This window comes from Anser cygnoides, chromosome 28 (assembly GCF_040182565.1).
Source record: "Anser cygnoides isolate HZ-2024a breed goose chromosome 28, Taihu_goose_T2T_genome, whole genome shotgun sequence".
NCBI classification, from domain to species: Eukaryota; Metazoa; Chordata; class Aves; order Anseriformes; family Anatidae; genus Anser; species Anser cygnoides.
Window position 1 is genome coordinate 809252 of NC_089900.1, and position 23784 is coordinate 833035.

The window sequence follows — 23784 nt, forward strand, 5'->3', positions numbered from 1 at the left end:
AATGTGCTGACGTTGGCCCCAAAAGGGTGAGAAAGTGACCTAAAAGGGGGAGAAATCGCACCAAAATTGGGAGCAACGGCCCCAAAACTGGGAGAAGTGACCCCAAAAATGGGAGAAATTGCCCCAAAACTGGGAGAAATTGCTCCAAAACTGGGAGAAATGGCCCCAAAACTGGGTGAAATGTCCCCAAAACTGGGAGAAATTGCCCCAAAACTGGGAGAAGTGGTCCAAAATCTAGTAGAAGTGGCCCCAAAACTGGGAGAAATTGCCCCAAAATTCAGAGAACTGGCCCCAAAAGAGGGAGAAATCTCCCCAAAACTGGGAGAAGTGGCCCCGAAAATGGGAGGAATTGCCCCAAAGCTGGGAGAATTGGCCCCCAAACTGGAAGATGTGGCCCCAAAACTGGGAAAAGTGGCCCCAAAACTGGGGAGAAGTCGCTCCAAAGCTGGGAGAAATTGCCCAAAACAGGGAGAAATCACCCCAAAACAGGGAGAAGTGGCCCAAAACTGGGAGAAATGGCCCCAAAACTGGGAGAAGTCGCCCCCAAAATGGGAGAAATTGCCCCGAAACTGGGAGAAATTGCCCCAAAGCTGGGAGAATTGGCCCCAAAACTGGGAGAAACGTCCCCAAAACTGGGAGAAATCACCCCAAAACCCGGAAGATGTGGCCCCAAAGCTGGGAGAATTGGCCCCAAAACTGGGAGAAATCACCCCAAAACTGGGAGATGTGGCCCCAAAAACTGGGATAAATGGCCCCAAAATTGGGAGAAATTGCCACAAAACTGGAGAAATCGCCCCAAACCGGAAGATGTGGCCCCAAAACTGGGAGAAACGGCCCCAAAACTGGGAAAAGTGGGCCCCAAAACTGGGAGAAATTGCCCCAAAACTGGGAGAAATGGCTGCAAAACTGGGAGAAATTGCCCCCAAAACTGGCAAAAATAGCCCCAAAACTGGGAGAAATCGCCCCAAAACTGGGAAAAGTGGCCCCCAAACTGGGAGAAATGACCCCAAAACTGGGAGAAGTCGCCCCAAAGCTGGGAGAAATTGCCCCAAAACAGGGAGAAATCACCCCAAAACAGGGAGAAGTGGCCCCAAAACTGGGAGATGTGGCCCCAAAACCGGAAGATGTGGCCCCAAAACCGGAAGATGTGGCCCCAAAACTGGGAGAAATTGCCCCAAAAATGGGAGAAATCGCCCCAAAACGGGGAAATCGCCCCAAAACTGGGAGAAGTGGCCCCAAAAGGAAGGGAATCGGCCCCAGACGGCCGAGGTCGCCCCCAAAATCGGGTGAAATTTGCCCCAAAACGGCGCCCCACACGCTGCGGTTGTGCTGCCGGTGTTTATTGTCCGTGCGCGGCCGCGTGTGCCCGGTGCCCTGTGCCCTGCCCCATAGATCCCCCCCGCCCCATAGATCCTGCCCCATAGATCCTGCCCCATAGAGCCCCCCCGCCCCATAGATCCTGCCCCATAGATCCCCTCCTGCCCCATAGCTCCCCCCCGGCCCCATAGATCTCCCCCTGCCCCATCGATCCTGCTCCATAGATCTCCCCCTGCCCACAGATCCCCCCAACCCCATAGATCCTGCCCCATAGATCCCCCCCTGCCCCATAGATCACCCCCTGCCCCATAGATCCCCCTCCTGCCCCATTGATCCTGCCCCATAGATCCTGCCCCATAGATCCTGCCCCATAGATCCCCCCAGCCCCATAGATCCTGCCCCATAGATCCCCCCCACCCCATAGATTCTCCCCAAACTGCCCCATGGATCCCACAACCGCCCCATAGATCCCTCCCCTGCCCCATAGATCCTGCCCCATAGATCCCCCCTGCCCCATAGATTCCTCCCCCTGCCCCATAGATCCCCCCCGACCCATAGATCCCCCGCAACACCATAGATCCCTCCAGCCCCATAGATCCCGCCCCATAGATCCCGCCCCATAGATCCTGCCCCATAGATCCCCCCCCCCCCCGCCCCACAGCTCCCCACAAAGGCTTTGGCTTCTGCAAGCAAAGAGTGAGCGCGCCCCATGGAGGCCCCCCCCCCCAGTTCCTCCCAGTTCCTCGCCAAACTGAGAGGAACTGGGACCCCACGGGGGGCTTTGGGGTGTCCATGGGGCACCTATGGGGCATCCCCATAGATGTGGGGCGCCCCACTGATGGTAGAACCCCATAAGTGAAGGCAACGGTCAACGGAAGGCACTTTGAAGACCACGTCCATCATGGAGAACATCCAAGGGGACCTCCACGGGGTGGGTCTTGGGGTGGTTTTCGGGGTCACGTGGTGGTTTTGGGGTGTCCATGGGGTCTCTGTGGGGCAGCCCCATAGATGTGGGGCGCCCCACTGATCCCAGAGCCCCACGGGTGATGGCAACGGTCAACGGAAGGCCCGTTGAAGACCACGTCCATCGTGGAGAACATCCAAAGGGACCTCCATGGGGTGGCCTTGGGGTGGTTTGGGGGGTCGTATGGAGGTTTTGGGGTGTCCATGGGGTCTCTATGGGGCAGCCCCATAGCCGTGGGGCACCCCAATGATCCAGAACCTGATCTTCTCGGCCTCCAAGCCCCATGAGATGCCTTCAAGACCACGTCCATCACGGAGAACATCCAACGGGGCATCCGTAGGACGTTCTCCTGATGGTTTTGGGGTGTCTATGGGATATTTATGGGGCGCCCCACACCGTGGAACACCCCATTGACCCCAGATCTCCACTCTTGAGGTCCCCAAGCCCCGTGAGATGCCTTCAAGACCACGTCCATCACGGAGAACATCCAACGGGGCATCCGTAGGACGTTCTCCTGATGGTTTCGGGGTATCTACGGGATCTCTATGGGGTGCCCCACGGATTTTTTTCGGGGGGGGGGGAACCCCCCTCACCCGAAGAGGCGGTGGAAGCAGGGCTGGCAGTAGGGCTTCCCCTCCTGCTCCTGGAAGGTGCCCTTGGCCAGCGGGCGGAGGCAGAAGGCGCAGACGAAGTGCTCGGGGTGGAAGCGCTGGGCCATGGCGGTGACGCAGCGGCCGGCGATGGGCTCGCCGCAGCCCCGGCACAGGGAGCCCTGGCGGGCGTGGAAGTGGCGCTCGCAGTAGGGCCGCCCGCCGGCCTCGTAGAAGGTGCCGCCGACGAAGGGGGCGAAGCACTCCTGGGGGTGGGGGGAGGGGTGCGGGGGTTGGGGTTATGGGGACGGGGACGTCGGCGGACGAGGAATGGGGGGGCGGCGAGGGGATGGGGACGTGGAGGTTATGGGGATACTGGGGATATGGGGACGTGGGGTTATGGGGACATCGGGGATATGGGGACATGGAGGATATGGGGACGTTGGGGATATGGGGATGTTAAGGGCGTTGGGGACGTTAAGGGGTTGGGGACATCGAGGATTTGGGGACATTGAGGATATGGGGACATTAAAGGGCATGGGGACATCGAGGATATGGGGACATCGAGGATATGGGGACATTGAGGATATGGGGACGTTAAGGGTGTTGGGGACGTTAAAGGGTTGGGGACCTCGAGGATATGGGGACACTGAGGATATGGGGACATTAAGGGCATGGGGACATTAAAGGGTCGGGGACGTCGAGGTTATGGGGACATTGGGGATATGGGGACATTAAGGGCGTTGGGGATGTTAAGGGGTTGGGGACATCGAGGATTTGGGGACATTGACATTAAGGGCATGGGGACATCAAGGGGTTGGGGACATTGGGGATATGGGGACACTGAGGATATGGGAACATCAAGGGCATGGGGACATTAAAGGGTTGGGGACATCGAGGGCATGGGGACATTGGGGATATGGGGACATCGATGGCCAAGGAACGTGGGGACGTGGAGGATTTGGGGACATCGAGGATATGGGGACAAGGACACGGGGACATCAAGGACACGGGGACATCGAGGACACGGGGACACCGAGGACACGGGGACATCGAAGATATGGGGGCATCCAGGTTATGGGGACGGCGAGGACACAGGGACAAGGACGCGGGGACAAGGACGCAGGGACATCAAGGACACGGGGACGCCGGTGGCCAGCGGCCTTTGGGGACGCGGGCTGCGGAGCACCCATGGGGGCGCCGAACGGGGACCCCACCAGGAGAACCTCAACGGCGGGGCCTACAGCCCCACAACCTCCCGGAGGGCGGCCGGGGCGGGGGGGGGGGGGTGACGGGGGGTGACGGGGGGTGACGGGGGGGGTGACAGGGGGGTGGCGGGGGGGTCTCACCCGGCAGACGAAGCACTCAGGGTGCCAGAGTCCCTGGAGGGCGGCGATGTAGCCCTCGAGGATCGGCCGCCCGCAGCCCTGGCAGCGGCTGGAGAAGAGCTCGGCGAAGTCCCGGCGGCAGTAGGGCTGCCCGTCCTTCTCCAGGAAGCCTGCGGGGGGGGGACATCGGGGACGTCACTGGGGGCCTCAGGGTCACTGGGGACGTCAACGGGGGTGTTGGGGGCGTCAATGGGGGCGTTGGGGGTCACTGGGGGTGTCATTGGGGGCGTTGGGGGCATCAATGGGGACATTGGGGATGTCACTGGGGACGTCGGGGACATCCCCGGGGGCGTTGGGGACATCCCCGGGGGCGTCGGGGACCACCTCTGGGGGTGTTGGGGTCACTGGGGACGTCAATGGGGGCGTTGGGGGCATCAACGGGGGCATTGGGGCATCAGTGGGGGCGTTGGGGGCGTCAATGGGGGTGTTGGGGACGTCCTCTGGGGGCGTTGGGGACATTGGGGGTGTCAACGGGGGCATTGGGGGCGTCAATGGGGGCGTTGGGGATGTCACTGGGGACGTCAGGGACATCACCAGGGGCGTTGGGGACATTACCGGGGGCGTTGGGGACGTCACTGGGGGCATTGGGGACGTCCTCCGGGGGCATTGGGGGTGTCCTTCGGGGGCGTTGGGGTCACTGGGGACGTCAACAGGGGCGTTGGGGGAATCAATGGGGGCGTTGGGGTCATTGGGGACATCAATGGGGATGCTGGGGACATCAGTGGGGCCATCGGGGATGTCACCAGGGGGGCGTCAGTGGGGACATTGGGGATGTCAGTGGGGACATCGGGGACATCACCAGGGGTGCTGGGGACATCCCCGGGGGCATTGGGGACGTCCTCCAGGGGCGTTGGGGTCACTGGGGACGTCAACGGGGGCGTTGGGGGTGTCACTGGGGACATCGGGGACATCACCGGGGGCGTTGGGGACATCCCCGGGGGCACTGGGGACATCCTCGGGGGCGTCAAGGTCACTGGGGACGTCAACGGGGGCGTTGGGGGCGTCAATGGGGGCGTTGGGGGTCACTGGGGGTGTCAATGGGGGCGTTGGGGGCGTCAATGGGGGCGTTGGGGATGTCACTGGGGACATCGGGGACATCCCCGGGGGCGTTGGGGACATCCCCGGGGGCATTGGGGACGTCAACGGCAGCTTTGGGGGCGTCAATGGGGGCTTTGGGGGCATCAACGGGGACATTGGGGGCGTCACTGGGGGCATTGGGGGCATCACTGGGGGCATTGGGGACGTCACTGGGGGTATTGGGGACGTCCTCTGGGGGCGTTGGGGACATTGGGGACGTCACCGGGGGCGTTGGGGGCGTCACTGGGGGTATTGGGGACATCACTGGGGACATTGGGGACGGGAATGGGGACATGGGTGATGTCACCAAGGACGTCGGTGACGTCATTAGGGACATCGATGACGTCACTGGGGACATCGGGGACATCGGGGGGGGGGGGGGGGAAGCAAAGGCCCCGCCACGGGGACAAGGGGACACCGGAAGGGGGAGGGGGACATGGGGGGAGGGGGGGGGGGTCCCCAGGGTGCCACCGGGTCCCCAGGGTGCCACCGGGGTCCCTGGGGGGGTGCCACTGGGTCCCCAGGGTGCCACCGGGTCCCTGGGGGGTGCCACCAGGTCCCGGGGGGTGTCACCGGGTCCCCAGGGTGTCACCGGGTCCCCGGGGTGCCACCGGGTCCCCAGGGTGCCACCAGGTCCCAGGGGTGCCACTGGGTCCCCAGGGTGTCACCGGGTCCCCGAGGTGTCACTGGGTCCCCGGGGTGCCACCGGGTCCCAGGGGTGCCACTGGGTCCCGGGGGGTGTCACCGGGTCCCCGAGGTGTCACCGGGTCCCAGGGGTGCCACCAGGTCCCCGGGGTGCCACCGGGTCCCAGGGGTGTCACCGGGTCCCCGGGGGTGCCACCGGGTCCCAGGGGTGCCGCCGGGTCCCCGGGGTGCCACCCACCCTCGTCGCCGAAGGGCTGCCCGCAGTGGGTGCAGCAGAAGTGCTCGGGGTGCCAGGTCTTGTCCAGCGCCGTCACCATTTGCTGGGGGGGGGACATATGGGAGGGGGGGGGCTCGCTGCCGCCCCTATAGACCCCATAGACCCCCCATAGACCCCTATAGACCCCTATAGACCCTATAAGCCCCTATGGACCCTATAAGCCCCTATGGACCCTATAAAACCCTGTGGACCCCTATAGCCCCTGTGGACCCTATAATCTCCTATGGACCCCTACAACCCCTATATACCCCTATAGACCCTATAGACACCCCCCATAGACCCTATATACCCCTATAGCCCTATATGCCCCTATATATCCCTATAGACCCCCCCTGTAGACCCTATATAACCCTACAGACCCTATAAACCCCTATGGACCCCCCTGTAGACCCTATATAACCCTACAGACCCTATAAACCCCTATGGACCCCCCTGTAGACCCTATATAACCCTACAGACCCTACAAACCCCTGTGGACCTCTATAGCCCCTATGGACCCTATAAACGCCTGTGGACCCCTACAGCCCCTATATACCCCTACAGACTCTATAGACACCCCCCCTCCCCCATAGACCCTATATACCCCTATAGACCCTATATGCCCCTATATACCCCTATAGACCCCCCCCCCCCCCGACCCTATATACCCTATGGACCCTATAAAGCCCTATGGACCCCTATAGCCCCTATGGACCCTATAAACCCCTGTGGACCCCTATAGCCCCTATATACCCCATAGACCCTATAGACACCCGCCCCGACCCTATATACCCCTATAGACCCTATATGGCCCTATATACCCTTATAGACCCCCCTGTAGACCCTATATACCCGTATAAACCCCCTGTAGACCCTGTACACCCCTATAGACCCTACATACCCCTATAGACCCCTATAGCCGCTACATACCCCTATAGACCCCCCTGTAGACCCTATACACCCCATAGCCCCTATAGCCCCCATACCCCCCCATACCCCCTATAGCCCCCTATAGCCCCCCCATACCCCCTATAGCCCCCATATCCCCTACACACCCCCTTGCCCCCCATACTCCCCACACCCCCTATATCCTCCATACCCCCTACAGCCCCTATAGCCCCCATACCCCCTATAGCCCCCTATAGCCCCCATAGCCCCCCCTTGCCCCCCATGACCCCCATAACCCCCATATCTCCCATACCCCCCTACATGCCCCCATACCCCCCCCTTGTCCCCTATAGCCCCCCCATACCCCACATATCCCCTATAGCCCCTATAGCCCCCATACTCACGTGCAGCACGGGCTGCCCGCAGCGGGCGCAGGTGGGGGCGCCGGGGGGGCCGCAGCGGGAGCACCCCGAGAGCCAGGGGGGGCCCGGGGGGGTCACCTGGGGGGGGGGGGAGACCCCAAAAGTTAATTTTGGGGTCAAAAACCCCAAAAGCGGTGGCGGGGACCCCAAAAGTTTATTTTGGGGTAAAAAAATCCCAAAAGAGGTGGCGGGGACCCCAAAAGTTGATTTTGGGGCAAAAAAAACCAAAAGAGGTGGCGGGGACCCCAAAAGTTGATTTTGGGGCAAAACATCCTAAAAGTGGTAGCGGGGACCCCAAAAGTTTATTTTGGGGCAAAAAAATCCAAAAGTGGTGGCGGGGACCCCAAAAGTTTATTTTGGGGCAAAAAAAAGCCCAAAAGTAAAGGTGGGGACCCCAAAAGTTAATTTTGGGGTAAAACAACCCAAAAGTGGTGGTGGGGACCCCAAAAGTTTATTTTGGGGCAAAAAAGCCCAGAAGTGGTGGTGGGGACCCCAAAAGTTTATTTTGGGGCAAAAAAGCCCAAAAGTGGTGGTGGGGACCCCAAAAGTTTATTTCTGGGGTAAAAAACCCCAAAAGTGGTGGTGGGGACCCCAAAAGTGTCGGGGGGGGGAACCCCCTGAAGATTTTGGGGTGATATTGAGGGATTTTGGGGGCGGGTGTCTCCTGGTTTTGGGGTGCACCGATTTGGGGTGATCCCATTTGGGGTGAATCCGGATTTGGGGTGACCCCGTTTTGGGGGAAATCTGGATTTGGGGTGACCCCTTTTTAGGGGTGAGCCCATTTTGGGGGGAATCCGGATTTGGGGTGACCTCATATTTGGGCAGTCTGGATTCGGAGTGACTCCCTTTTAGGGTTGACCCCATTTCAGTTCCCTCTTAAATTCGGGGTCACCCCATTTTGGGGTGATCCGGATTCGGAGTGACTCCATTTTAGGGTCGACCCCATTTCGGGGCACTCCTAAATTCGGGGTCACCCCATTTTGGGGCGCTCTGGATTCGGAGTGACTCCATTTTAGGGGTGACCCCATCTTGGGTCACTCCTAAATTCGGGGTCACCCCATTTTGGGGTGATCTGGATTCAGAGTGACCCCATTTTAGGGGTGACCCCATTTTGGGGCGCTCCGGATTCGGAGTGACTCCATTTTAGGGTCGACCCCATTTCGGGGCACTCCTAAATTCGGGGTGACCCCATTTTTGGGTGATCTGGATTCAGAGTGACCCCATTTTAGGGGTGACCCCATTTAGGGGCACTCCTAAATTCAGGGTGACCCCATTTTTGGGTGATCTGGATTCGGAGTGACCCCATTTTAGGGGTGACCCCATTTTGGGTCACTCCTAAATTTGGGGTCACCCCATTTTGGGGCTTCTCCCAACTGGGGGTGACCCCATTTTGGGGCGCTGCGGATTCAGAGTGACTCCATTTTAGGGTCAACCCCATTTAGGGGCACTCCTAAATTCAGAGCAACCCCATTTTGGGGCAATCCGGATTTGGGGCGACTCCATTTTAGGGTTGACCCCATTTAGGGACACTCCTAAATTCGGAGCGACCCCATTTTGGGGCTCCGGATTCGGAGTGACTCCATTTTAGGGTCAACCCCATTTAGGGGCACTCCTAAATTCGGGGCGACCCCATTTTTGGGTGATCTGGATTCGGAGTGACCCCATTTTAGGGTCGACCCCATTTTGGGGCACTCCTAAATTCAGGGCAACCCCATTTTGGGGTGATCTGGATTTGGGGCGACCCCATTTTAGGGGTCACCCCATTTGGGGGCGCTCCGGATTCGGAGTGACTCCATTTTAGGGTCGACCCAATTTTGGGGCACTCCTAGATTCAGGGCAACCCCATTTTGGGGCGCTCCGGATTCGGAGTGACCCCATTTTAGGGGTGACCCCATTTTGGGGTGATCTGGATTCGGAGTGACCCCATTTTAGGGTCGACCCCATTTTGGGGCACTCCTAAATTCAGGGCAACCCCATTTTTGGGTGATCTGGATTTGGGGCGACCCCATTTTAGGGGTCACCCCATTTGGGGGCGCTCCGGATTCGGAGTGACTCCATTTTAGGGTCGACCCAATTTTGGGGCACTCCTAGATTCAGGGCAACCCCATTTTGGGGCGCTCCGGATTCGGAGTGACCCCATTTTAGGGGTGACCCCATTTTGGGGTGATCTGGATTCGGAGTGACTCCATTTTAGGGTCGACCCCATTTTGGGGCACTTCTAAATTCAGGGCGACCCCATTTTGGGGTGATCCGGATTCGGAGTGACTCCATTTTAGGGGCGACCCCATTTTGGGGCACTCCTAAATTCGGAGCGACCCCATTTGGGGGACCGCCTTCCCCCCTCCACCCCCTTCCCCCCCCCCCCTCCCTTTACCTCCACCCCAACCCCCCCCCCCAAATAAAAACCCCTAAAACCCCAATCCCCTAAAAACCACCCCTAAAAAAAAAAACCTAAAATGCCCAAAAACCCCAAAACTCCCCCAAAATCACCTTGGCCTCCGTGGGGACCCCCTGGCGCTTGAGGTCCTCCTGCAGCAGCACCAGCATGGAGTCGAGGTTCCCCTCGGGGGGGGGCGCCCCCTTTTTTAGGGGGGGCTGCGGGGTCGGAAGAGGGGGGACGGCCCCGGAACGGGGTTTCGGGGCGGGGGCGACCCCAAAACCCCCCGGGCCGACGGGGCCGCGGAGGTTGAAGTCGGAGAGCGAGGCCATCAGCTTGTCCAGCTCCTGGGTGGCCGCGGAGGTCGAGGCCGGGGGGGGAAGCCTGTTTTGGGGTGAAATTAGGGGTTTTAGGGTTTTTAAAGGTTTTTTTTAGGGTTTTTTAGGGTGTTTTGGGGCGGGATATAATTTTTTGGGGGGGAGGACCTCGAAATTTTGGGGTTTGGGGCTTTTTTTTGATGACAAAATGGTGGTGGTTGGATTTGAGGCCCGTTTTTTGGAGGCCGTTTTAGGAGGGTGTTTTGGGGTTTTGGGTGTTTTGGGGCGGGAAATTTTTTTGGTGGGGGAGGACCTATTTTGGGGGGCCTTTTCTTTTGGAGGATAAAAGGGTTTTTTTTTGGAGGCCGATTGGGGTTGTTTAGGGTTTTTTTTTAGGGGGGGTCTTTTGGGGCAGGATACGGTTTCTTTTTGTGGGGGAGGACCTCAAAATTTTGGGGTTTGGGGCTTTTTTTTGGAGGACAAAATGGGGTTTGATTTGGGCCCATTTTTGGAGGCTTTTTGGGGTGAAATAAGGGGGAGGGTTCTTTTAGGTTTTTTTAAGGGGTTTTTAGGGTGTTTTGGGGTGGGAAATGGTGGGGTTTGGCCTTTTTTTTTGGACAATATTTGAGGCCCATTTTTTGGAGGTTGCGGGGTTTTTGAAATATGGAGGGTTTTTTATTTTTTTTACCGACGGTTTCTTTTTGTGGGGGGGACCTCAAAATTTTTTTGGGGTGAAATTGGAGGGCCCGTTTTTGGAGGCCGAGGATTGAAATTTTTAGGGTTTTTTTTAAGGGTCTTTTGGGGGGGGTTTCTTTTTGTGGGGGAGGACCTCAGGGTTTTTTTTTTGTGAAATTGGTGGGGATTTGGGAGGCTGCGGGGGTTTTGGGGTGAAATAATTTTTTAGGATGTGGGGGTTTTAGGGTGTTTTGGGGTGGGATATATATTTTTTTTTGAGGCCCGTTTTTTGGAGGCCGAGGAGGTTTTGGGGTGAAATTAGGGGTTTTAGGGTTTTTTTTTATTTTGTTTAGGGTTTTTTAGGGTCTTTTGGGGCAGGATACGGTTTCTTTTTGTGGGGGAGGACCTCAAAATTTTGGGGTTTGGGGCTTTTTTTTGGAGGACGAAATGGTGGTGGTTGGATTTGAGGCCCATTTATTGGAGACCGAGGGGGTTTTGGGGTGAAATTAGGGGTTTTAGGATTTTTTTAGTTTTTTTTAAGGGGGTTTCAGGGTGTTTTGGGGTGGGATATAATTTTTTTGTGGGGGAGGACCTCGAAATTTTGGGGTTTCGGCCTTTTTTTTGGAGGACAAAATGGTGGTGGTGGATTTGAGGCCCATTTATTGGAGGCCGAGGGGGTTTTGGGGTGAAATAAGGAGTTTTAGGGTTTTTAAAGTTTTTTTAAGGGGTTTTTAGGGTGTTTTGGGCTGAGATACAATTTTTTGGAGGGGGAGGATCTCAAAATTTTGGGGTTTGGGTCTTTTTTTTTTGGAGGACAAAATGGTGGTGGTTGGATTTGAGGCCCGTTTATTGGAGGCCGAGGGGGTTTTGGGGTGAAATAAGAGGTTTTAGGGTTTTTAGTGTGTTTTGGGGTTCTAAGGGTGTTTTGGGGCGGGGTATCATTTGGGGGGGGGGGAACCTAAAAATTTTGGGGTTTGGGTTTTTTTGGGGGGGCCAAAATGGTGGTGGTTGGATTTGAGGCCCCAGATTGTGGAGGCTGAGGGGGTTTTGGGGCGAAAACAGCCAAAATGGGTGCTTTTTTGGGGCGAAACCCCCAAAATTTGGGGTTTATGGGATCGGGGGAGGCCCAAATTTGGGGGCGCTCACCGAGGGAGGGGGTCCCCGTCTTCGGCCTCATCCGTGGCCTCCGTCCTCGCCGAGGGGGGCACCTGGGCCAGGAGCTCGTCTGGGGGGGGCAGGAGAGGATTTTGGGGTGAAAAAGAGGGATTTTGGGTGAAGAAGGAGGATTTGGGGTGAAAAGAGGGGGTTTAGGGTGAAAGAGAGGGGTTTGGGGGTGAAAAAAATGGGTTTTGGGGTGAAAAAGTGGGGTTTGGGGGTCAATGTAGGGTTTTGGGGTGAGGAAAGGGGGTTTTGGGGTCAATGTAGGGTTTTGGGGTGAGAAAAGGGGATTTGGGGTCAGTGTAGGGTTTTGGGGTGAGGAAACGCGTTTTGGGGTCATTAAAGGAGGGTTTGGGGGTGAAAAGGAGGGTTTGGGGTGAAATAAGAGGGTTTGGGGTCAAGGAGGGAGTTTTGGGGTGAAATAAGAGGGATTGAGGTCAAGAAGAGAGTTTTGGGGTGAATAAGGGGGTTTTGGGGTGAATAAGGGGGATTTGGGGTCAATAAGGGGGATTTGGGGTCGATACTGGGATTTGGGGCTGAATACAGCGGGTTTGGGGCAAAAAATGGGGTTTTGGGGTGAAAGATGGGGATTTAGGGTGAAAAAGGGGTTTTTGGGGTCAGTAACAGGGTTTTGGGGTGAATAAGGGAGATTTGGGGTGCGTAAAGATTTGGGAGAGGGGTTCCCAGGGTGATTTTTTTTTGGGGTGAATTAATGGGATTTGGGGTTTTTAGGGGGCTGTGGGGCAGATTTGGGGGGATTTGGGGGGGATTTGGGGGGATTTGGGGGGATTTGGGGTCCGCCGGGGCGATTTTTGGGGCGATTTATTGAGATTTGGGGTGGGATTTGGGGTAATTTGCTGGGATTTGGGGTCAGTTTGTTGGGATTTGGGGTCAATTTGTTGGGATTTGGGGTCAATTTGTTGGGATTTGGGGTCAATTTGTTGGGATTTGGGGTCAGTTTGTTGGGATTTGGGGTCAATTTGTTGGGATTTGGGGTCAATTTGTTGGGATTTGGGGTCAATGTCTTGGGATTTGGGGTCAATTTCTTGGGATTTGGGGTCAATTTGTTGGGATTTGGGGTCAATTTGTTGGGATTTGGGCTCACCGGGACATTTTGGGGGTCAGTTCGCTGGGATTTGGGGTGATTTGGGGGGGTTTTGGGGTCCGGGGGGGTTTTTGGGGCGGCCGAAGCCGTTGATGGGGTCTCCGGGGCGGGTTTTTGGGGCGGATTCCGGGGATTTTGGGTACCTGCGATGCAGCTGTGGGTGGCGCTCAGGTCCCGCAGCAGCCGGTCCAGCTCCCCCAGGCCGGGGGACGGGGGCGGGCAGGGGGCGAGGGGCTTCTGCACGGCGCTGGGGGCGACCCCATAACCCCATAGCCCCATGTCCCCATAACCCCCAAACCCCATAACCCCATAGCCCCACAGCCCCATAGCCCCAAAATCCCATAACCCCTTAACCCCATAACCCCATAACCCCATGTCCCCATAACCTCATAACCCCATAATGCCCAAAACCCTATAAGACCATAACCCCATAACCCCATAGCCCCATAACACCCCAAACCCCATAACCCCATAACCCCATGTCTCCATAACCCCATAATGCACCAAACCCTATAAACCCACGTCCCCATGTCCCCAAAACCCCATAGACCCATGTCCCCATAACTCCATAACCCCCACACCCTATAACCCCATAACCCCATGTCCCCATAACCCCATAACCTAAAAAAAACCCATAACCCCATAACCCCCCAAACCCCATAACCCCATAGCCCCATGTCCCCATAACCCCAAAACCCCAAAACCCCCTGTCCCCATGTCCCCATAACCCCATAATGCCCAAAACCCTATAACCCCAAACCCCATGTCCCCATAACCCCATAGCCCCATAGCCCCCAGCCCCCATAACCCCAAAACCCCATAAGCACCTGTCCCCATAACCCCATAACCCACCGAAACCTATAACCCCATAACCCCATAGCCCCATGTCCCCTTAACCCCAAAACCCCCTGTCCCCATGTCCCCATAACCCCATAACCCCCCAAACCCTATAACCCCATAACCCCATGTCCCCATAACCCCGTAACCCCATAACCCCCAAACCCTATAACCCCATAACCCCCAAAACCTATAACCCCATAACCCCCCAAACCCTATAACCCCATAACCCCATGTCCCCATAACCTCGTAACCCCATGTCCCCATGTCCCCATAACCCCATAGCCCCCAGTCCCCATAACCCCAAAACCCCCCAAACCCTATAACCCCATAACCCCATGTCCCCATAACCCGAAAACCCCATAACGCTGTGTCCCCATAACCCCATAACCCCCCAAACCCTATAACCCCATAACCCCATGTCCCCCTGACCCTATATCCCCCAAACCCCATATCCCCATGTCCCCGTAACCCCATGACCCCATAGCCCCATGTCCCTCTATCCTCATGACCCCATAAATCCCAAAACCCTATAACCCCATCACCACACATCCCCATAACCCCCCAAACCCTATAACTCCATAACCCCCAAAATCCTATAACCCCATAACCCCCTGACCCCATAACCCCCCGACCCCATAACCCCCCGACCCCATAACCCGACCCCATAACCCCCCGACCCCATAACCCGACCCCATAACCCCCTGACCCCATAACCCCCCGACCCCATATCCCCCCGACCCCATAACCCAACCCCACAACCCCCCGACCCCATAACCCCCCGACCCCATAACCCCCTGACCCCATATCCCCCCGACCCCATAACCCCCCAACCCCATAACCCCCGACCCCATAACCCCCGACCCCATAACCCCCCGACCCCATAACCCGACCCCATAACCCCCCGACCCCATAACCCCCGACCCCATAACCCCGTGACCCCATAACCCGACCCCATACCTGTACCCTTGGTCCCTCTCCGACCCCACAGACGGGGGCGAGCTCGGGGGCTGCGGGGGGGGCGGCACACAAAGGGTTAACGGCGCCCCCCTCCCCCCCCCCCCGGCCCCAAAAACATCCCAAATGACCCCAAAAATCCCCTAAATACAAAATGACCCCAAATACCCCAAATGTCCCTAAATGTCCCCAAAATCCCCTAAATCCTAAACGACCCCAAATACCCCAAATGACCCCAAATACCCCAAATGACCCCAAAATGCCCTAAATCCTAAATGACCCCAAATATCCCAAAAGACCCCAAATACCCCAAATGACCCCAAAATCCCCTAAATCCTAAATGACCCCAAATACCCCAAACGACCCCAAATACCCCAGACGACCCCAAATGCCCCCAAATGTCCCCAACGCCCCCTAAATCCCCAAAGCCCCACGACCCCCCTTGACCCCAAAAGACCCCAAAAGACCCCAAAAGGCCCCAAATGACCCCAAAATCCCCTAAATCCCAAACGACCCCAAATACCCCAAATGACCCCAAATACCCCAAACGACCCCAAAAACCCCAAACAACCCCAAATACCCCCAAAACCCCAAATGCCCCCAAATGTCCCCAATGTCCCCCCCGAACCCAAAACCCCCTGACCCCCCTTGACCCCAAAAGACCCCAAAGACCCCAAAAAGCCCCAAAAGACCCCAAAATCCCCTAAATCCTAAGCGACCCCAAAAACCCCAAAAACCCCAAATACCCCAAAGACCCCAAAAACCCCAAATGCCCCCAAATGTCCCCAACGCCCCCCCCGGCCCCAAAGCCCCCCGACCCCCCTTGACCCCAAAAGACCCCAAAAGACCCCAAAAGGCCCCAAAATCCCCTAAATCCTAAACGACCCCAAATACCCCAAATGACCCCAAATACCCCAAACGACCCCAAATGACCCCAAAAGACCCCAAACACCCCAAAAACCCCAAATGCCCCCAAATGTCCCCGACGCCCCCCCCGGCCCCAAAGCCCCCTGACCCCCCTTGACCCCAAAAGACCCCAAAAGACCCCAAAAGGCCCCAAATGACCCCAAAATCCCCTAAATCCCATAAACGACCCCAAATCTCACCGGGCCGTATGGGGTCGGGGGGGGGTCGGCGGGGGGGCGGGGCCGCCGGGCGAGGTGAGAGGTCGTGACCTCGAGGTCAGCCAATAGGGCGTCTGCGGGGGCGGGGTTATGGGGTCACGGGGTTATGGGGTCAGGGGGTTATAGGGTCAGGGTTATGGGGTCGGGGGTTACGGGGTTATGGGGTTATAGGGTCAGGGTTATGGGGTCGGGGGTTATGGGGTTATAGGGTTATGGGGTTTTAGGGTCAGGGGTTATGGGGTCAGGGTTATAGGGTTATGGGGTTATGGGGTCAGGGGTTATGGGGTCAGGGGTTATGGGGTTATGGGGTTATGGGGTCAGGGGTTACGGGGCGAGGGGGTTATAGGGTCAGGGTTATGGGGCCAGGGGTTATGGGGTCAGGGTTTATGGGGTTATGGGGTTGTGGGGTCAGGGGGTTATGGGGTTATAGGGTCAGGGGTATTCGGGTCAGGGGGTTATGGGGTCACAGGGTTATAGGGTCAGGGGTTATGGGGTTATGGGGTTTTAGGGTCAGGGGTTATGGGGTTTTAGGGTCAGGGTTTATGGGGTGAAGGGGTTATGGGGTCAGGGGTTATGAGGTCAGGGGTTATGGGGCTATGGGGTTATGGGGTCACGGGGTTATGGGGTCAGGGTTATGGGGTCAGGGGTTATGGGGTCAGGGGGTTATGGGGTCAGGGGGTTATAGGGTCAGGGGTTATGGGGTCAGGGGTTATGGGGTGAGGGGGTTATGGGGTCAGGTTTATGGGGTCATGGGGTTATGGGGTTATGGGGTTATAGGGTCGGGGGATATGGAGTCGGGGGTTATGGGGTCTGGGGTTATGGGGTCAGGGGTTACGGGGTTATAGGGTCAGGGTTATGGGGTCGGGGGTTATGGGGTTATAGGGTTATGGGGTTTTAGGGTCAGGGGTTATGGGGTCAGCGTTATAGGGTTATGGGGTTATGGGGTCAGGGGTTATGGGGTCAGGGGGTTATAGGGTCAGGGTTATGGGGTCAGGGGTTACGGGGTGAGGGGGTTATAGGGTCAGGGTTATGGGGCCAGGGGTTATGGGGTCAGGGGGTTATAGGGTTATGGGGTTATAGGGTCAGGGTTACGGGGTCAGGGGTTATGGGGTCAGGGGTTATGGGGTCGGGGTTATAGGGTCAGCGGGTTATGGGGTCAGGGGGTTATGGGGTTATAGGGTCAGAGGTATTCGGGTCAGGGGGTTATGTGGTCACGGGGTTATAGGGTCAGGGGTTATGGGGTTATGGGGTTTTAGGGTCAGGGGTTATGGGGTAAAGGGGTTATAGGGTCAGGGGGTTATGGGGTCATGGGTTTATGGGGTTATGGGGTTATGGGGTCAGGAGTTATGGGGTCAGGGGGTTATAGGGTCAGGGTTATGGGGTCAGGGGGTTATGGGGTTATGGGGCTATAGGGTCAGGGTTATGGGGTCAGGGTTTATGGGGTCAGGGGGTTATAGGGTCAGGGGTTATGGGGTTATGGGGTTGTGGGGTCAGGGTTATGGTGTCAGGGGGTTATGGGGTCAGGGGTTATGGGCTTATGGGGCTATGGGGTTATAGGGTCAGGGTTATGGGGTCAGGGGTTATGGGGTCGGGGGATATGGGGTCAGGGTTATGGGGTCAGGGGGTTATGGGGTTATGGGGTCACGGGTTATGGGGTCAGGGGGTTATGGGGTCAGGGTTATGGGGTTGTGGGGTCACGGGGTTATAGTGTCAGGGGGTTATAGGGTCAGGGGTTATGGGGTTATGGGGTTATGGGGTCAGGGTTATGGGGTCAGGGGCTATGGGGTCGGGGGGTTATGGGGTCGGGGGGATATGGGGTCAGGGTTATAGGGTCAGGGTTATGGGGTCAGGGGTTATGGGGCTGTGGGGTTATGGGGTCACGGGGTTATGGGGTCAGGGTTATGGGGTCAGGGTTATGGGGTCAGCGGGTTATGGGGTCATGGGGTTATAGGGTCAGGGGTTATGGGGTCAAGGGTTTTTGGGGTCAGGGGTTACGGGGTTATGGGGTCAGGGGTTATGGGGTCGGGGGGTCAGGGTTACGGAGTCAGGGGGTTATGGGTTCAGGGGGTTATGGGGTTATGGGGTTATAGGGTCAGGGGTATTGGGGTCAGGGGGTTATGGGGTTATGGGGTCAGGGGTTATAGGGTCAGGGGTTTTGGGGTCAAGGGTCAAGGGGTTATGGGGTCACGGGATTATGGGGTCACGGGGTTATAGGGTCAGGGGTTATGGGGTTTGGGGTTATGGGGTCAGGGTTATGGGGCCAGGGGTTATGGGGTCAGGGGTTTATGGGGTTATGGGGGTCACAGGGTTATGGGGTTATGGGGTTTGGGGGTTATGGGGTTATGGGATCAGAGGGTTTGGGGTTAGGGTTTATAGGGTCAGGTTTATGGGGGTATGGGGTCAGGGGTTATGGGGTGAGGGGGTTATAGGGTCAGGGTTATGGGGTCAAGGGGTTATGGGGTTGTGGGGTCACAGGGTTATGGCGTCACAGGCTTATGTGGTTATGGGGCTCTGGGGTCAGGGTTATGGGGTCAGGGGGTTATAGGGTCAGGGTTATGGGGTTATGGGGTTTGGGGTTATGGGGTCATAGGGTCAGGGGTTATGGGGTCAGGGGATTGTGGGGTTATGGGGTTGGGGGTTATAGGGTCAGGGGGTTATGGGGTCATGGGTTATGAGGTTATGAGGTCGGGGGTTATAGGATCAGGGTTAGGGGGTCAAGGGGTCAGGGGTTATGGGGTCAGTGGTTATTGGGTCAAGGTTATGGGGTTATAGGGTCAGGGGTTATGGGGTCACGGGATTATGGGGTTGGGGGTTATAGGGTCAGGGGTTATGGGGTCAGGGGTTATGGGGTCACAGGGTTATAGGATCAGGGTTATGGGGTCAAGGGTTTATAGGGTTATGGGGTTATAGGGTCAGGGTTATGGGGTCAGGGGTTATGGGGTTATGGGGTCACAGGGTTATGGGATGTGGTGTATATAGGGTCAGGGCTATAGGGTTGGGGCTATAGGGATGGGGCTATAGGGCCGGGATATAGGGCTGGCTATAGGATGGCTATAGGGTCGGTTATAGGGACGGACAGATGGATGGGGCTATAGGGTCAGAGCTATAGGGTCAGGGTTATAGGGTCAGGGCTATAGGGTCAGGGTTATAAGGTCGGGTATAGGGCTGGGGTTATAGGGTCAGATATAGCGATGGGTGTAGGGTCAGGGCTATAGGGACGGAGCTATAGGGTCGGGGCTATAGGGACAGATATAGGGTCAGGGCTATAGCGTCATGGCTATAGGGTCAGGGTTATAGGGTCAGGGCTATAGGGTCGGGGCTATAGGGGTAGATATAGGGATGGCTATAGGGTAGGGTATAGGGATGGGATACAGGGACGGGGCTATGGGGCTGGCTATAGGGTGGGCTATAGGGCCAGGTATAGGGATAGGTATAGGGTCGGGGCTATAGGGCCAGCTATAGGGCCAGCTATAGGGCCAGGTATAGGGACAGCTATAGGGATGGGATATAGGGTCAGGGCTATAGGTCCGGCTATAGGGTTGGCTATAGGGCCGGCTATAGGGGCAGCTATATGGCCGGCTATAGGGACGGGTATAGGGATGGGTATGGGGATTGGATATAGGGTCGGGGCTATAGGGCCAGCTATAGGGCAGCTATAGGGCTGCTATAAGGGCAGCTATAGGGTTGGGGCTATAGGGCTGGGTATAGGGCAGCTATAGGGATGGGTATAGGGTTGGGGCTATAGGGTCAGCTATAGGGCTGGCTATAGGGGCAGCTATAGGGTCTCTATAGGGTCGCTATAGGGGCAGCTATAGGGCCGGGAATAGGGATGGGTATGGGGTCGGGGTTATAGGGGCAGCTATAGGGTCGGCTATAGGGATGGGTATAGGGATGGGTATGGGGACTGGTTATAGGGTCGGGGCTATAGGGCTGGGTATAGGGACAGCTATAGGGACAGGTATAGGGACGGGTAAAGAGACGGGATACTGAGTCAGGGCTATAGGGTCAGCTATAGGGCCGGCTACAGGGTCGCCTATAGGGTCGGGGCTATGGGGTCAGCTATAGGGACGGCTGTAGGGCTGGGTATAGGGACAGGATATAGGGCTGGGGCTATAGGGTCAGCTATAGGGTCAGCTATAGGGTCGGCTATAGGGATGGGTATAGGGATGGGCTATAGGGTCGGGGCTATAGGGCCGGCTATAGGGTCGGCTATAGAGCCGGCTATTGGGGCAGCTATAGGGGTGGCTATAGGGGCAGCTATAGGGAGGGGTATAGGGACAGGGCTATAGGGACAGGATATAGGGCTGGGGCTATAGGGTCAGGGTTATAGGGTTGGCTATAGGGTCTGCTATAGGGCCGGCTATAGGGATGGGTATGGGGATTGGCTATAGGGTCGGGGCTATAGGGCCGGCTATAGGGGCAGCTATAGGAACGGATATAGGGGCAGCTATAGGGCTGGGGCTATAGGAACAGGGCTATAGGGCCGGGTATAGGGACAGCTATAGGGACGGATATAGGGATGGGCTATAGGGTTGGGGCTATAGGGTTGGCTATAGGGCTGGCTGTAGAGTCGGCTATAGGGTTGGCTATAGGGGCAGCTATAGGGGCAGCTGTAGGGCTGGGGCTATAGGAACAGGGCTATAGGGCCGGGTATAGGGACAGCTATAGGGATGGGTATAGGGCTGGGCTATAGGGTCAGGGCTATAGGGTCGTTATAGGGTCGGCTATAGGGCTGGCTATAGGGTCTCTATAGGGTCGCTGTAGGGTCACTATGGGGTCCCTATGGGGTCTCTATGGGGTCCCTATGGGGTCTCTATGGGGTCTCTATAGGGTTGCTATAGGGTCTGCTATAGGGTTGGCTATAGGGACGGGTATAGGGATGGGTATAGGGCTGGGCTATAGGGTCGGGGCTATAGGGTCGTTATAGGGTCTCCATAGGGTCACTATGGGGTCGCTGTGGGGTCTCTATGGGGTCCCTATGGGGTCCCTATGGGGTCCCTATGGGGTCTCTATAGGGTTGCTATAGGGTCTGCTATAGGGTTGGCTATAGGGACGGGTATAGGGATGGGTATAGGGCTGGGCTATAGGGTCAGGGCTATAGGGTTGTTATAGGGTCGGCTATAGGGGCAGCTATAGGGGCAGCTATAGGGCTGGGCTATGGGGTCAGGGCTATAGGGTCGTTATAGGGCTGGCTATAGGGTCTCCATAGGGTCACTATGGGGTCGCTATGGGGTCCCTATAGGGTCCCTATGGGGTCCCTATGGGGTCGCTATGGGGTCCCTATAGGGTCTCCATAGGGTCCCTACGGGGTCCCTACGGGGTCGCTATGGGGTCCCTATAGGGTCCCTATGGGGTCCCTACGGGGGTCCCTACGGGGTCCCTATAGGGTCGCTATGGGGTCCCTACGGGGTCGCTATGGGGTCGCTATGGGGTCCCTACGGGGTCCCTATGGGGTCGCTATGGGGTCCCTACGGGGTCGCTACGGGGTCCCTATGGGGTCCCTATAGGGTCCCTATGGGGTCGCTATGGGGTCCCTATAGGTTCTCTATGGGGTCCCTATGGGGTCCCTACGGGGTCACTATGGGGTCCCTATGGGGTCTCTACGGGGTCCCTATGGGGTCCCTATGGGGTCCCTATAGGTTCTCTATGGGGTCTCTATAGGGTCTCTATGGGGTCCCTATAGGGTCGCTATGGGGTCCCTATGGGATCCCTATGGGGTCGCTATAGGGTCGCTATGGGGTCCCTATAGGGTCGCTATGGGGTCCCTACGGGGTCCCTACGGGGGTCCCTATGGGGTCCCTATAGGTTCTCTATGGGGTCCCTATGGGGTCCCTATGGGGTCCCTACGGGGTCCCTATAGGGTCCCTATGGGGTCCCTACGGGGTCCCTACGGGGTCGCTACGGGGTCCCTATGGGGTCTCTATGGGGTCCCTATAGGTCTCTATAGGCCCCGCCGGCCCGGCCCTTACCCAGCTCCTCCATCGTGGCTCCGGGTGGGGCCCCCCCGGCCCCTCCCCCCCCGGCCCCTCCCCCCCCCGCGGCCCCGCGGTGCCCAAATATGGAAGTGGCGGCCCGGGGGGGAGGGGCCTGGGGGGGGGGGGAGGGGGGGGAGGGGGGGGACCCCGGGATCTGTGGGGCAGGGATGTGTGGGGCTGGGACCCCCAGGATCTATGGGGCAGGGATGTGTGAGGCAGGGTCCTATGGGGCTGGGACCCATGGAATGTGTGGGGCTGGGATCTATGGGGCTGGGATCTATGGGGCAGGGATGTGTGGGGCTGGGACCCCCAGAATATGTGGGGCTCGGATCAATTGGGCCGCGATGTGTGGGGCTGGGATCTATGGGGCTGGGACCTCTGGGATCTATGGGGCAGGGACCCCCGGGATGTGTGGGGCCGGGATGTGTGGGGCTGAGATCTGTGGGGCAGGGATGTGTGGGGCAGGGACCTGTGGGATCTATGGGGCTGGGATCTATGGGGCTGGGATCCGCAGGATGTGTGGGGCAGGGACTTGTGGGGCAGGGACCCCCAGAATGTGTTGGGGCTGGGATCTATGGGGCAGGGAAGTGTGGGGCAGGGATCTATGGGGCAGGGACCACCAGGAATGTGTGGGGCAGGGATCTATGGGGCATGGATGTGTGGGGCTGAGATCTATGGGGCTGGGACCCCTGGGATGTGTGGGGCAGGGGACTTGTGGGGCTGGGATCTATGGGGCAGGGACCTCCGGAATGTGTGGGGCTGGGATGTGTGGGGCTGGGACCCCCAGAATGTGTGGGGCTGGGACCCCCAGGATCTATGGGGCAGGATCTATGGGGCAGGGACCCCCAGGATCTATGGGGCAGGGATCTATGGGGCTGGGATCTATGGGGCAGGGATGTGTGGGGCTGGGATCTATGGGGCAGGGACCCCCAGAATGTGTGGTGCAGGGATCTATGGGGCAGGATCTATGGGGCTGGGACCTCTGGGATCTATGGGGCTGGAGCTGTGGGATGTGTGGGGCAGGACCTGTGAGATCTATGGGGCTGGGATGTGTGGGGCAGGGTCATATGGGGCTGGGACCCATGGAATGCGTGGGGCTGGGATCTATGGGGCTGGGATCTATGGGGCAGGGATGTATGGGGCTGGGACCCCCAGAATGTGTGGGGCTGGGACCCCCAGGATCTATGGGGCAGGATCTATGGGGCAGGGACCCCCAGGATCTATGGGGCAGGGATCTATGGGGCTGGGATCTATGGGGCAGGGATGTGTGGGGCTGGGATCTATGGGGCAGGGACCCCCAGAATGTGTGGTGCAGGGATCTATGGGGCAGGATCTATGGGGCTGGGACCTCTGGGATCTATGGGGCTGGGAGCTGTGGGATGTGTGGGGCAGGACCTGTGAGATCTATGGGGCTGGGATGTGTGGGGCAGGGTCATATGGGGCTGGGACCCATGGAATGCGTGGGGCTGGGATCTATGGGGCTGGGATCTATGGGGCTGGGATCTATGGGGCAGGGATCTACGGGGCTGGGATGTGTGGGGCAGGGATGTGTGGGGCTGGGATCCCCAGGATGTGTGGGGCAGCGACCTATAGGATCTGTGGGGCAGGGACCTACAGAATGTGTGGGGCAGGGACTTCTGGGATCTGTGGGGCAGGGATGTGTGGGGCTGGGATCTATGGGGCAGGGACCCCAAGAATGTGTGGGGCAAGGA

General features: G+C 57.9%; 1 protein-coding gene across 3 annotated transcripts; it reads right to left on the minus strand.

Moving 5' to 3' along the window:
- Window positions 1-1324: 1324 nt before the first annotated feature.
- TGFB1I1 (transforming growth factor beta 1 induced transcript 1) lies at window positions 1325-22121 on the minus strand. Of its 3 annotated transcripts, XM_066984363.1 has the most exons (10): window positions 22067-22121; window positions 16080-16171; window positions 14977-15026; window positions 13323-13426; window positions 12063-12141; window positions 10038-10308; window positions 7530-7625; window positions 6220-6301; window positions 4221-4369; window positions 1325-3137 (listed from the first exon to the last, which is right to left on the minus strand). In XM_066984363.1, exons 1-10 carry the CDS (start codon window positions 22077-22079, stop codon window positions 2871-2873), a joined length of 1203 nt encoding a protein of 400 aa, XP_066840464.1. In that variant the 5' UTR covers window positions 22080-22121; the 3' UTR covers window positions 1325-2870. The 3 variants fall into 3 exon arrangements, with proteins under 3 accessions (XP_066840464.1, XP_066840466.1, XP_066840467.1); XM_066984365.1 differs by lacking the exons at window positions 12063-12141; window positions 14977-15026; XM_066984366.1 differs by lacking the exons at window positions 12063-12141; window positions 16080-16171 and having other exon boundaries at window positions 22067-22112.
- Window positions 22122-23784: the final 1663 nt, after the last annotated feature.

Excerpts from the sequence above, each read along its gene's own strand:
- TGFB1I1 (XM_066984363.1), bottom strand. Across the intron at positions 13,427-14,976 it reads GAGAGGGACCAAGGGTACAG|CGCCGTGCAGAAGCCCCTCG; the intron begins GTATGGGGTCGG and ends GGTCGCCCCCAG. Across the intron at positions 10,309-12,062 it reads GACGGGGACCCCCTCCCTCG|GCTTCCCCCCCCGGCCTCGA; the intron begins GTGAGCGCCCCC and ends ACCCCAAAACAG.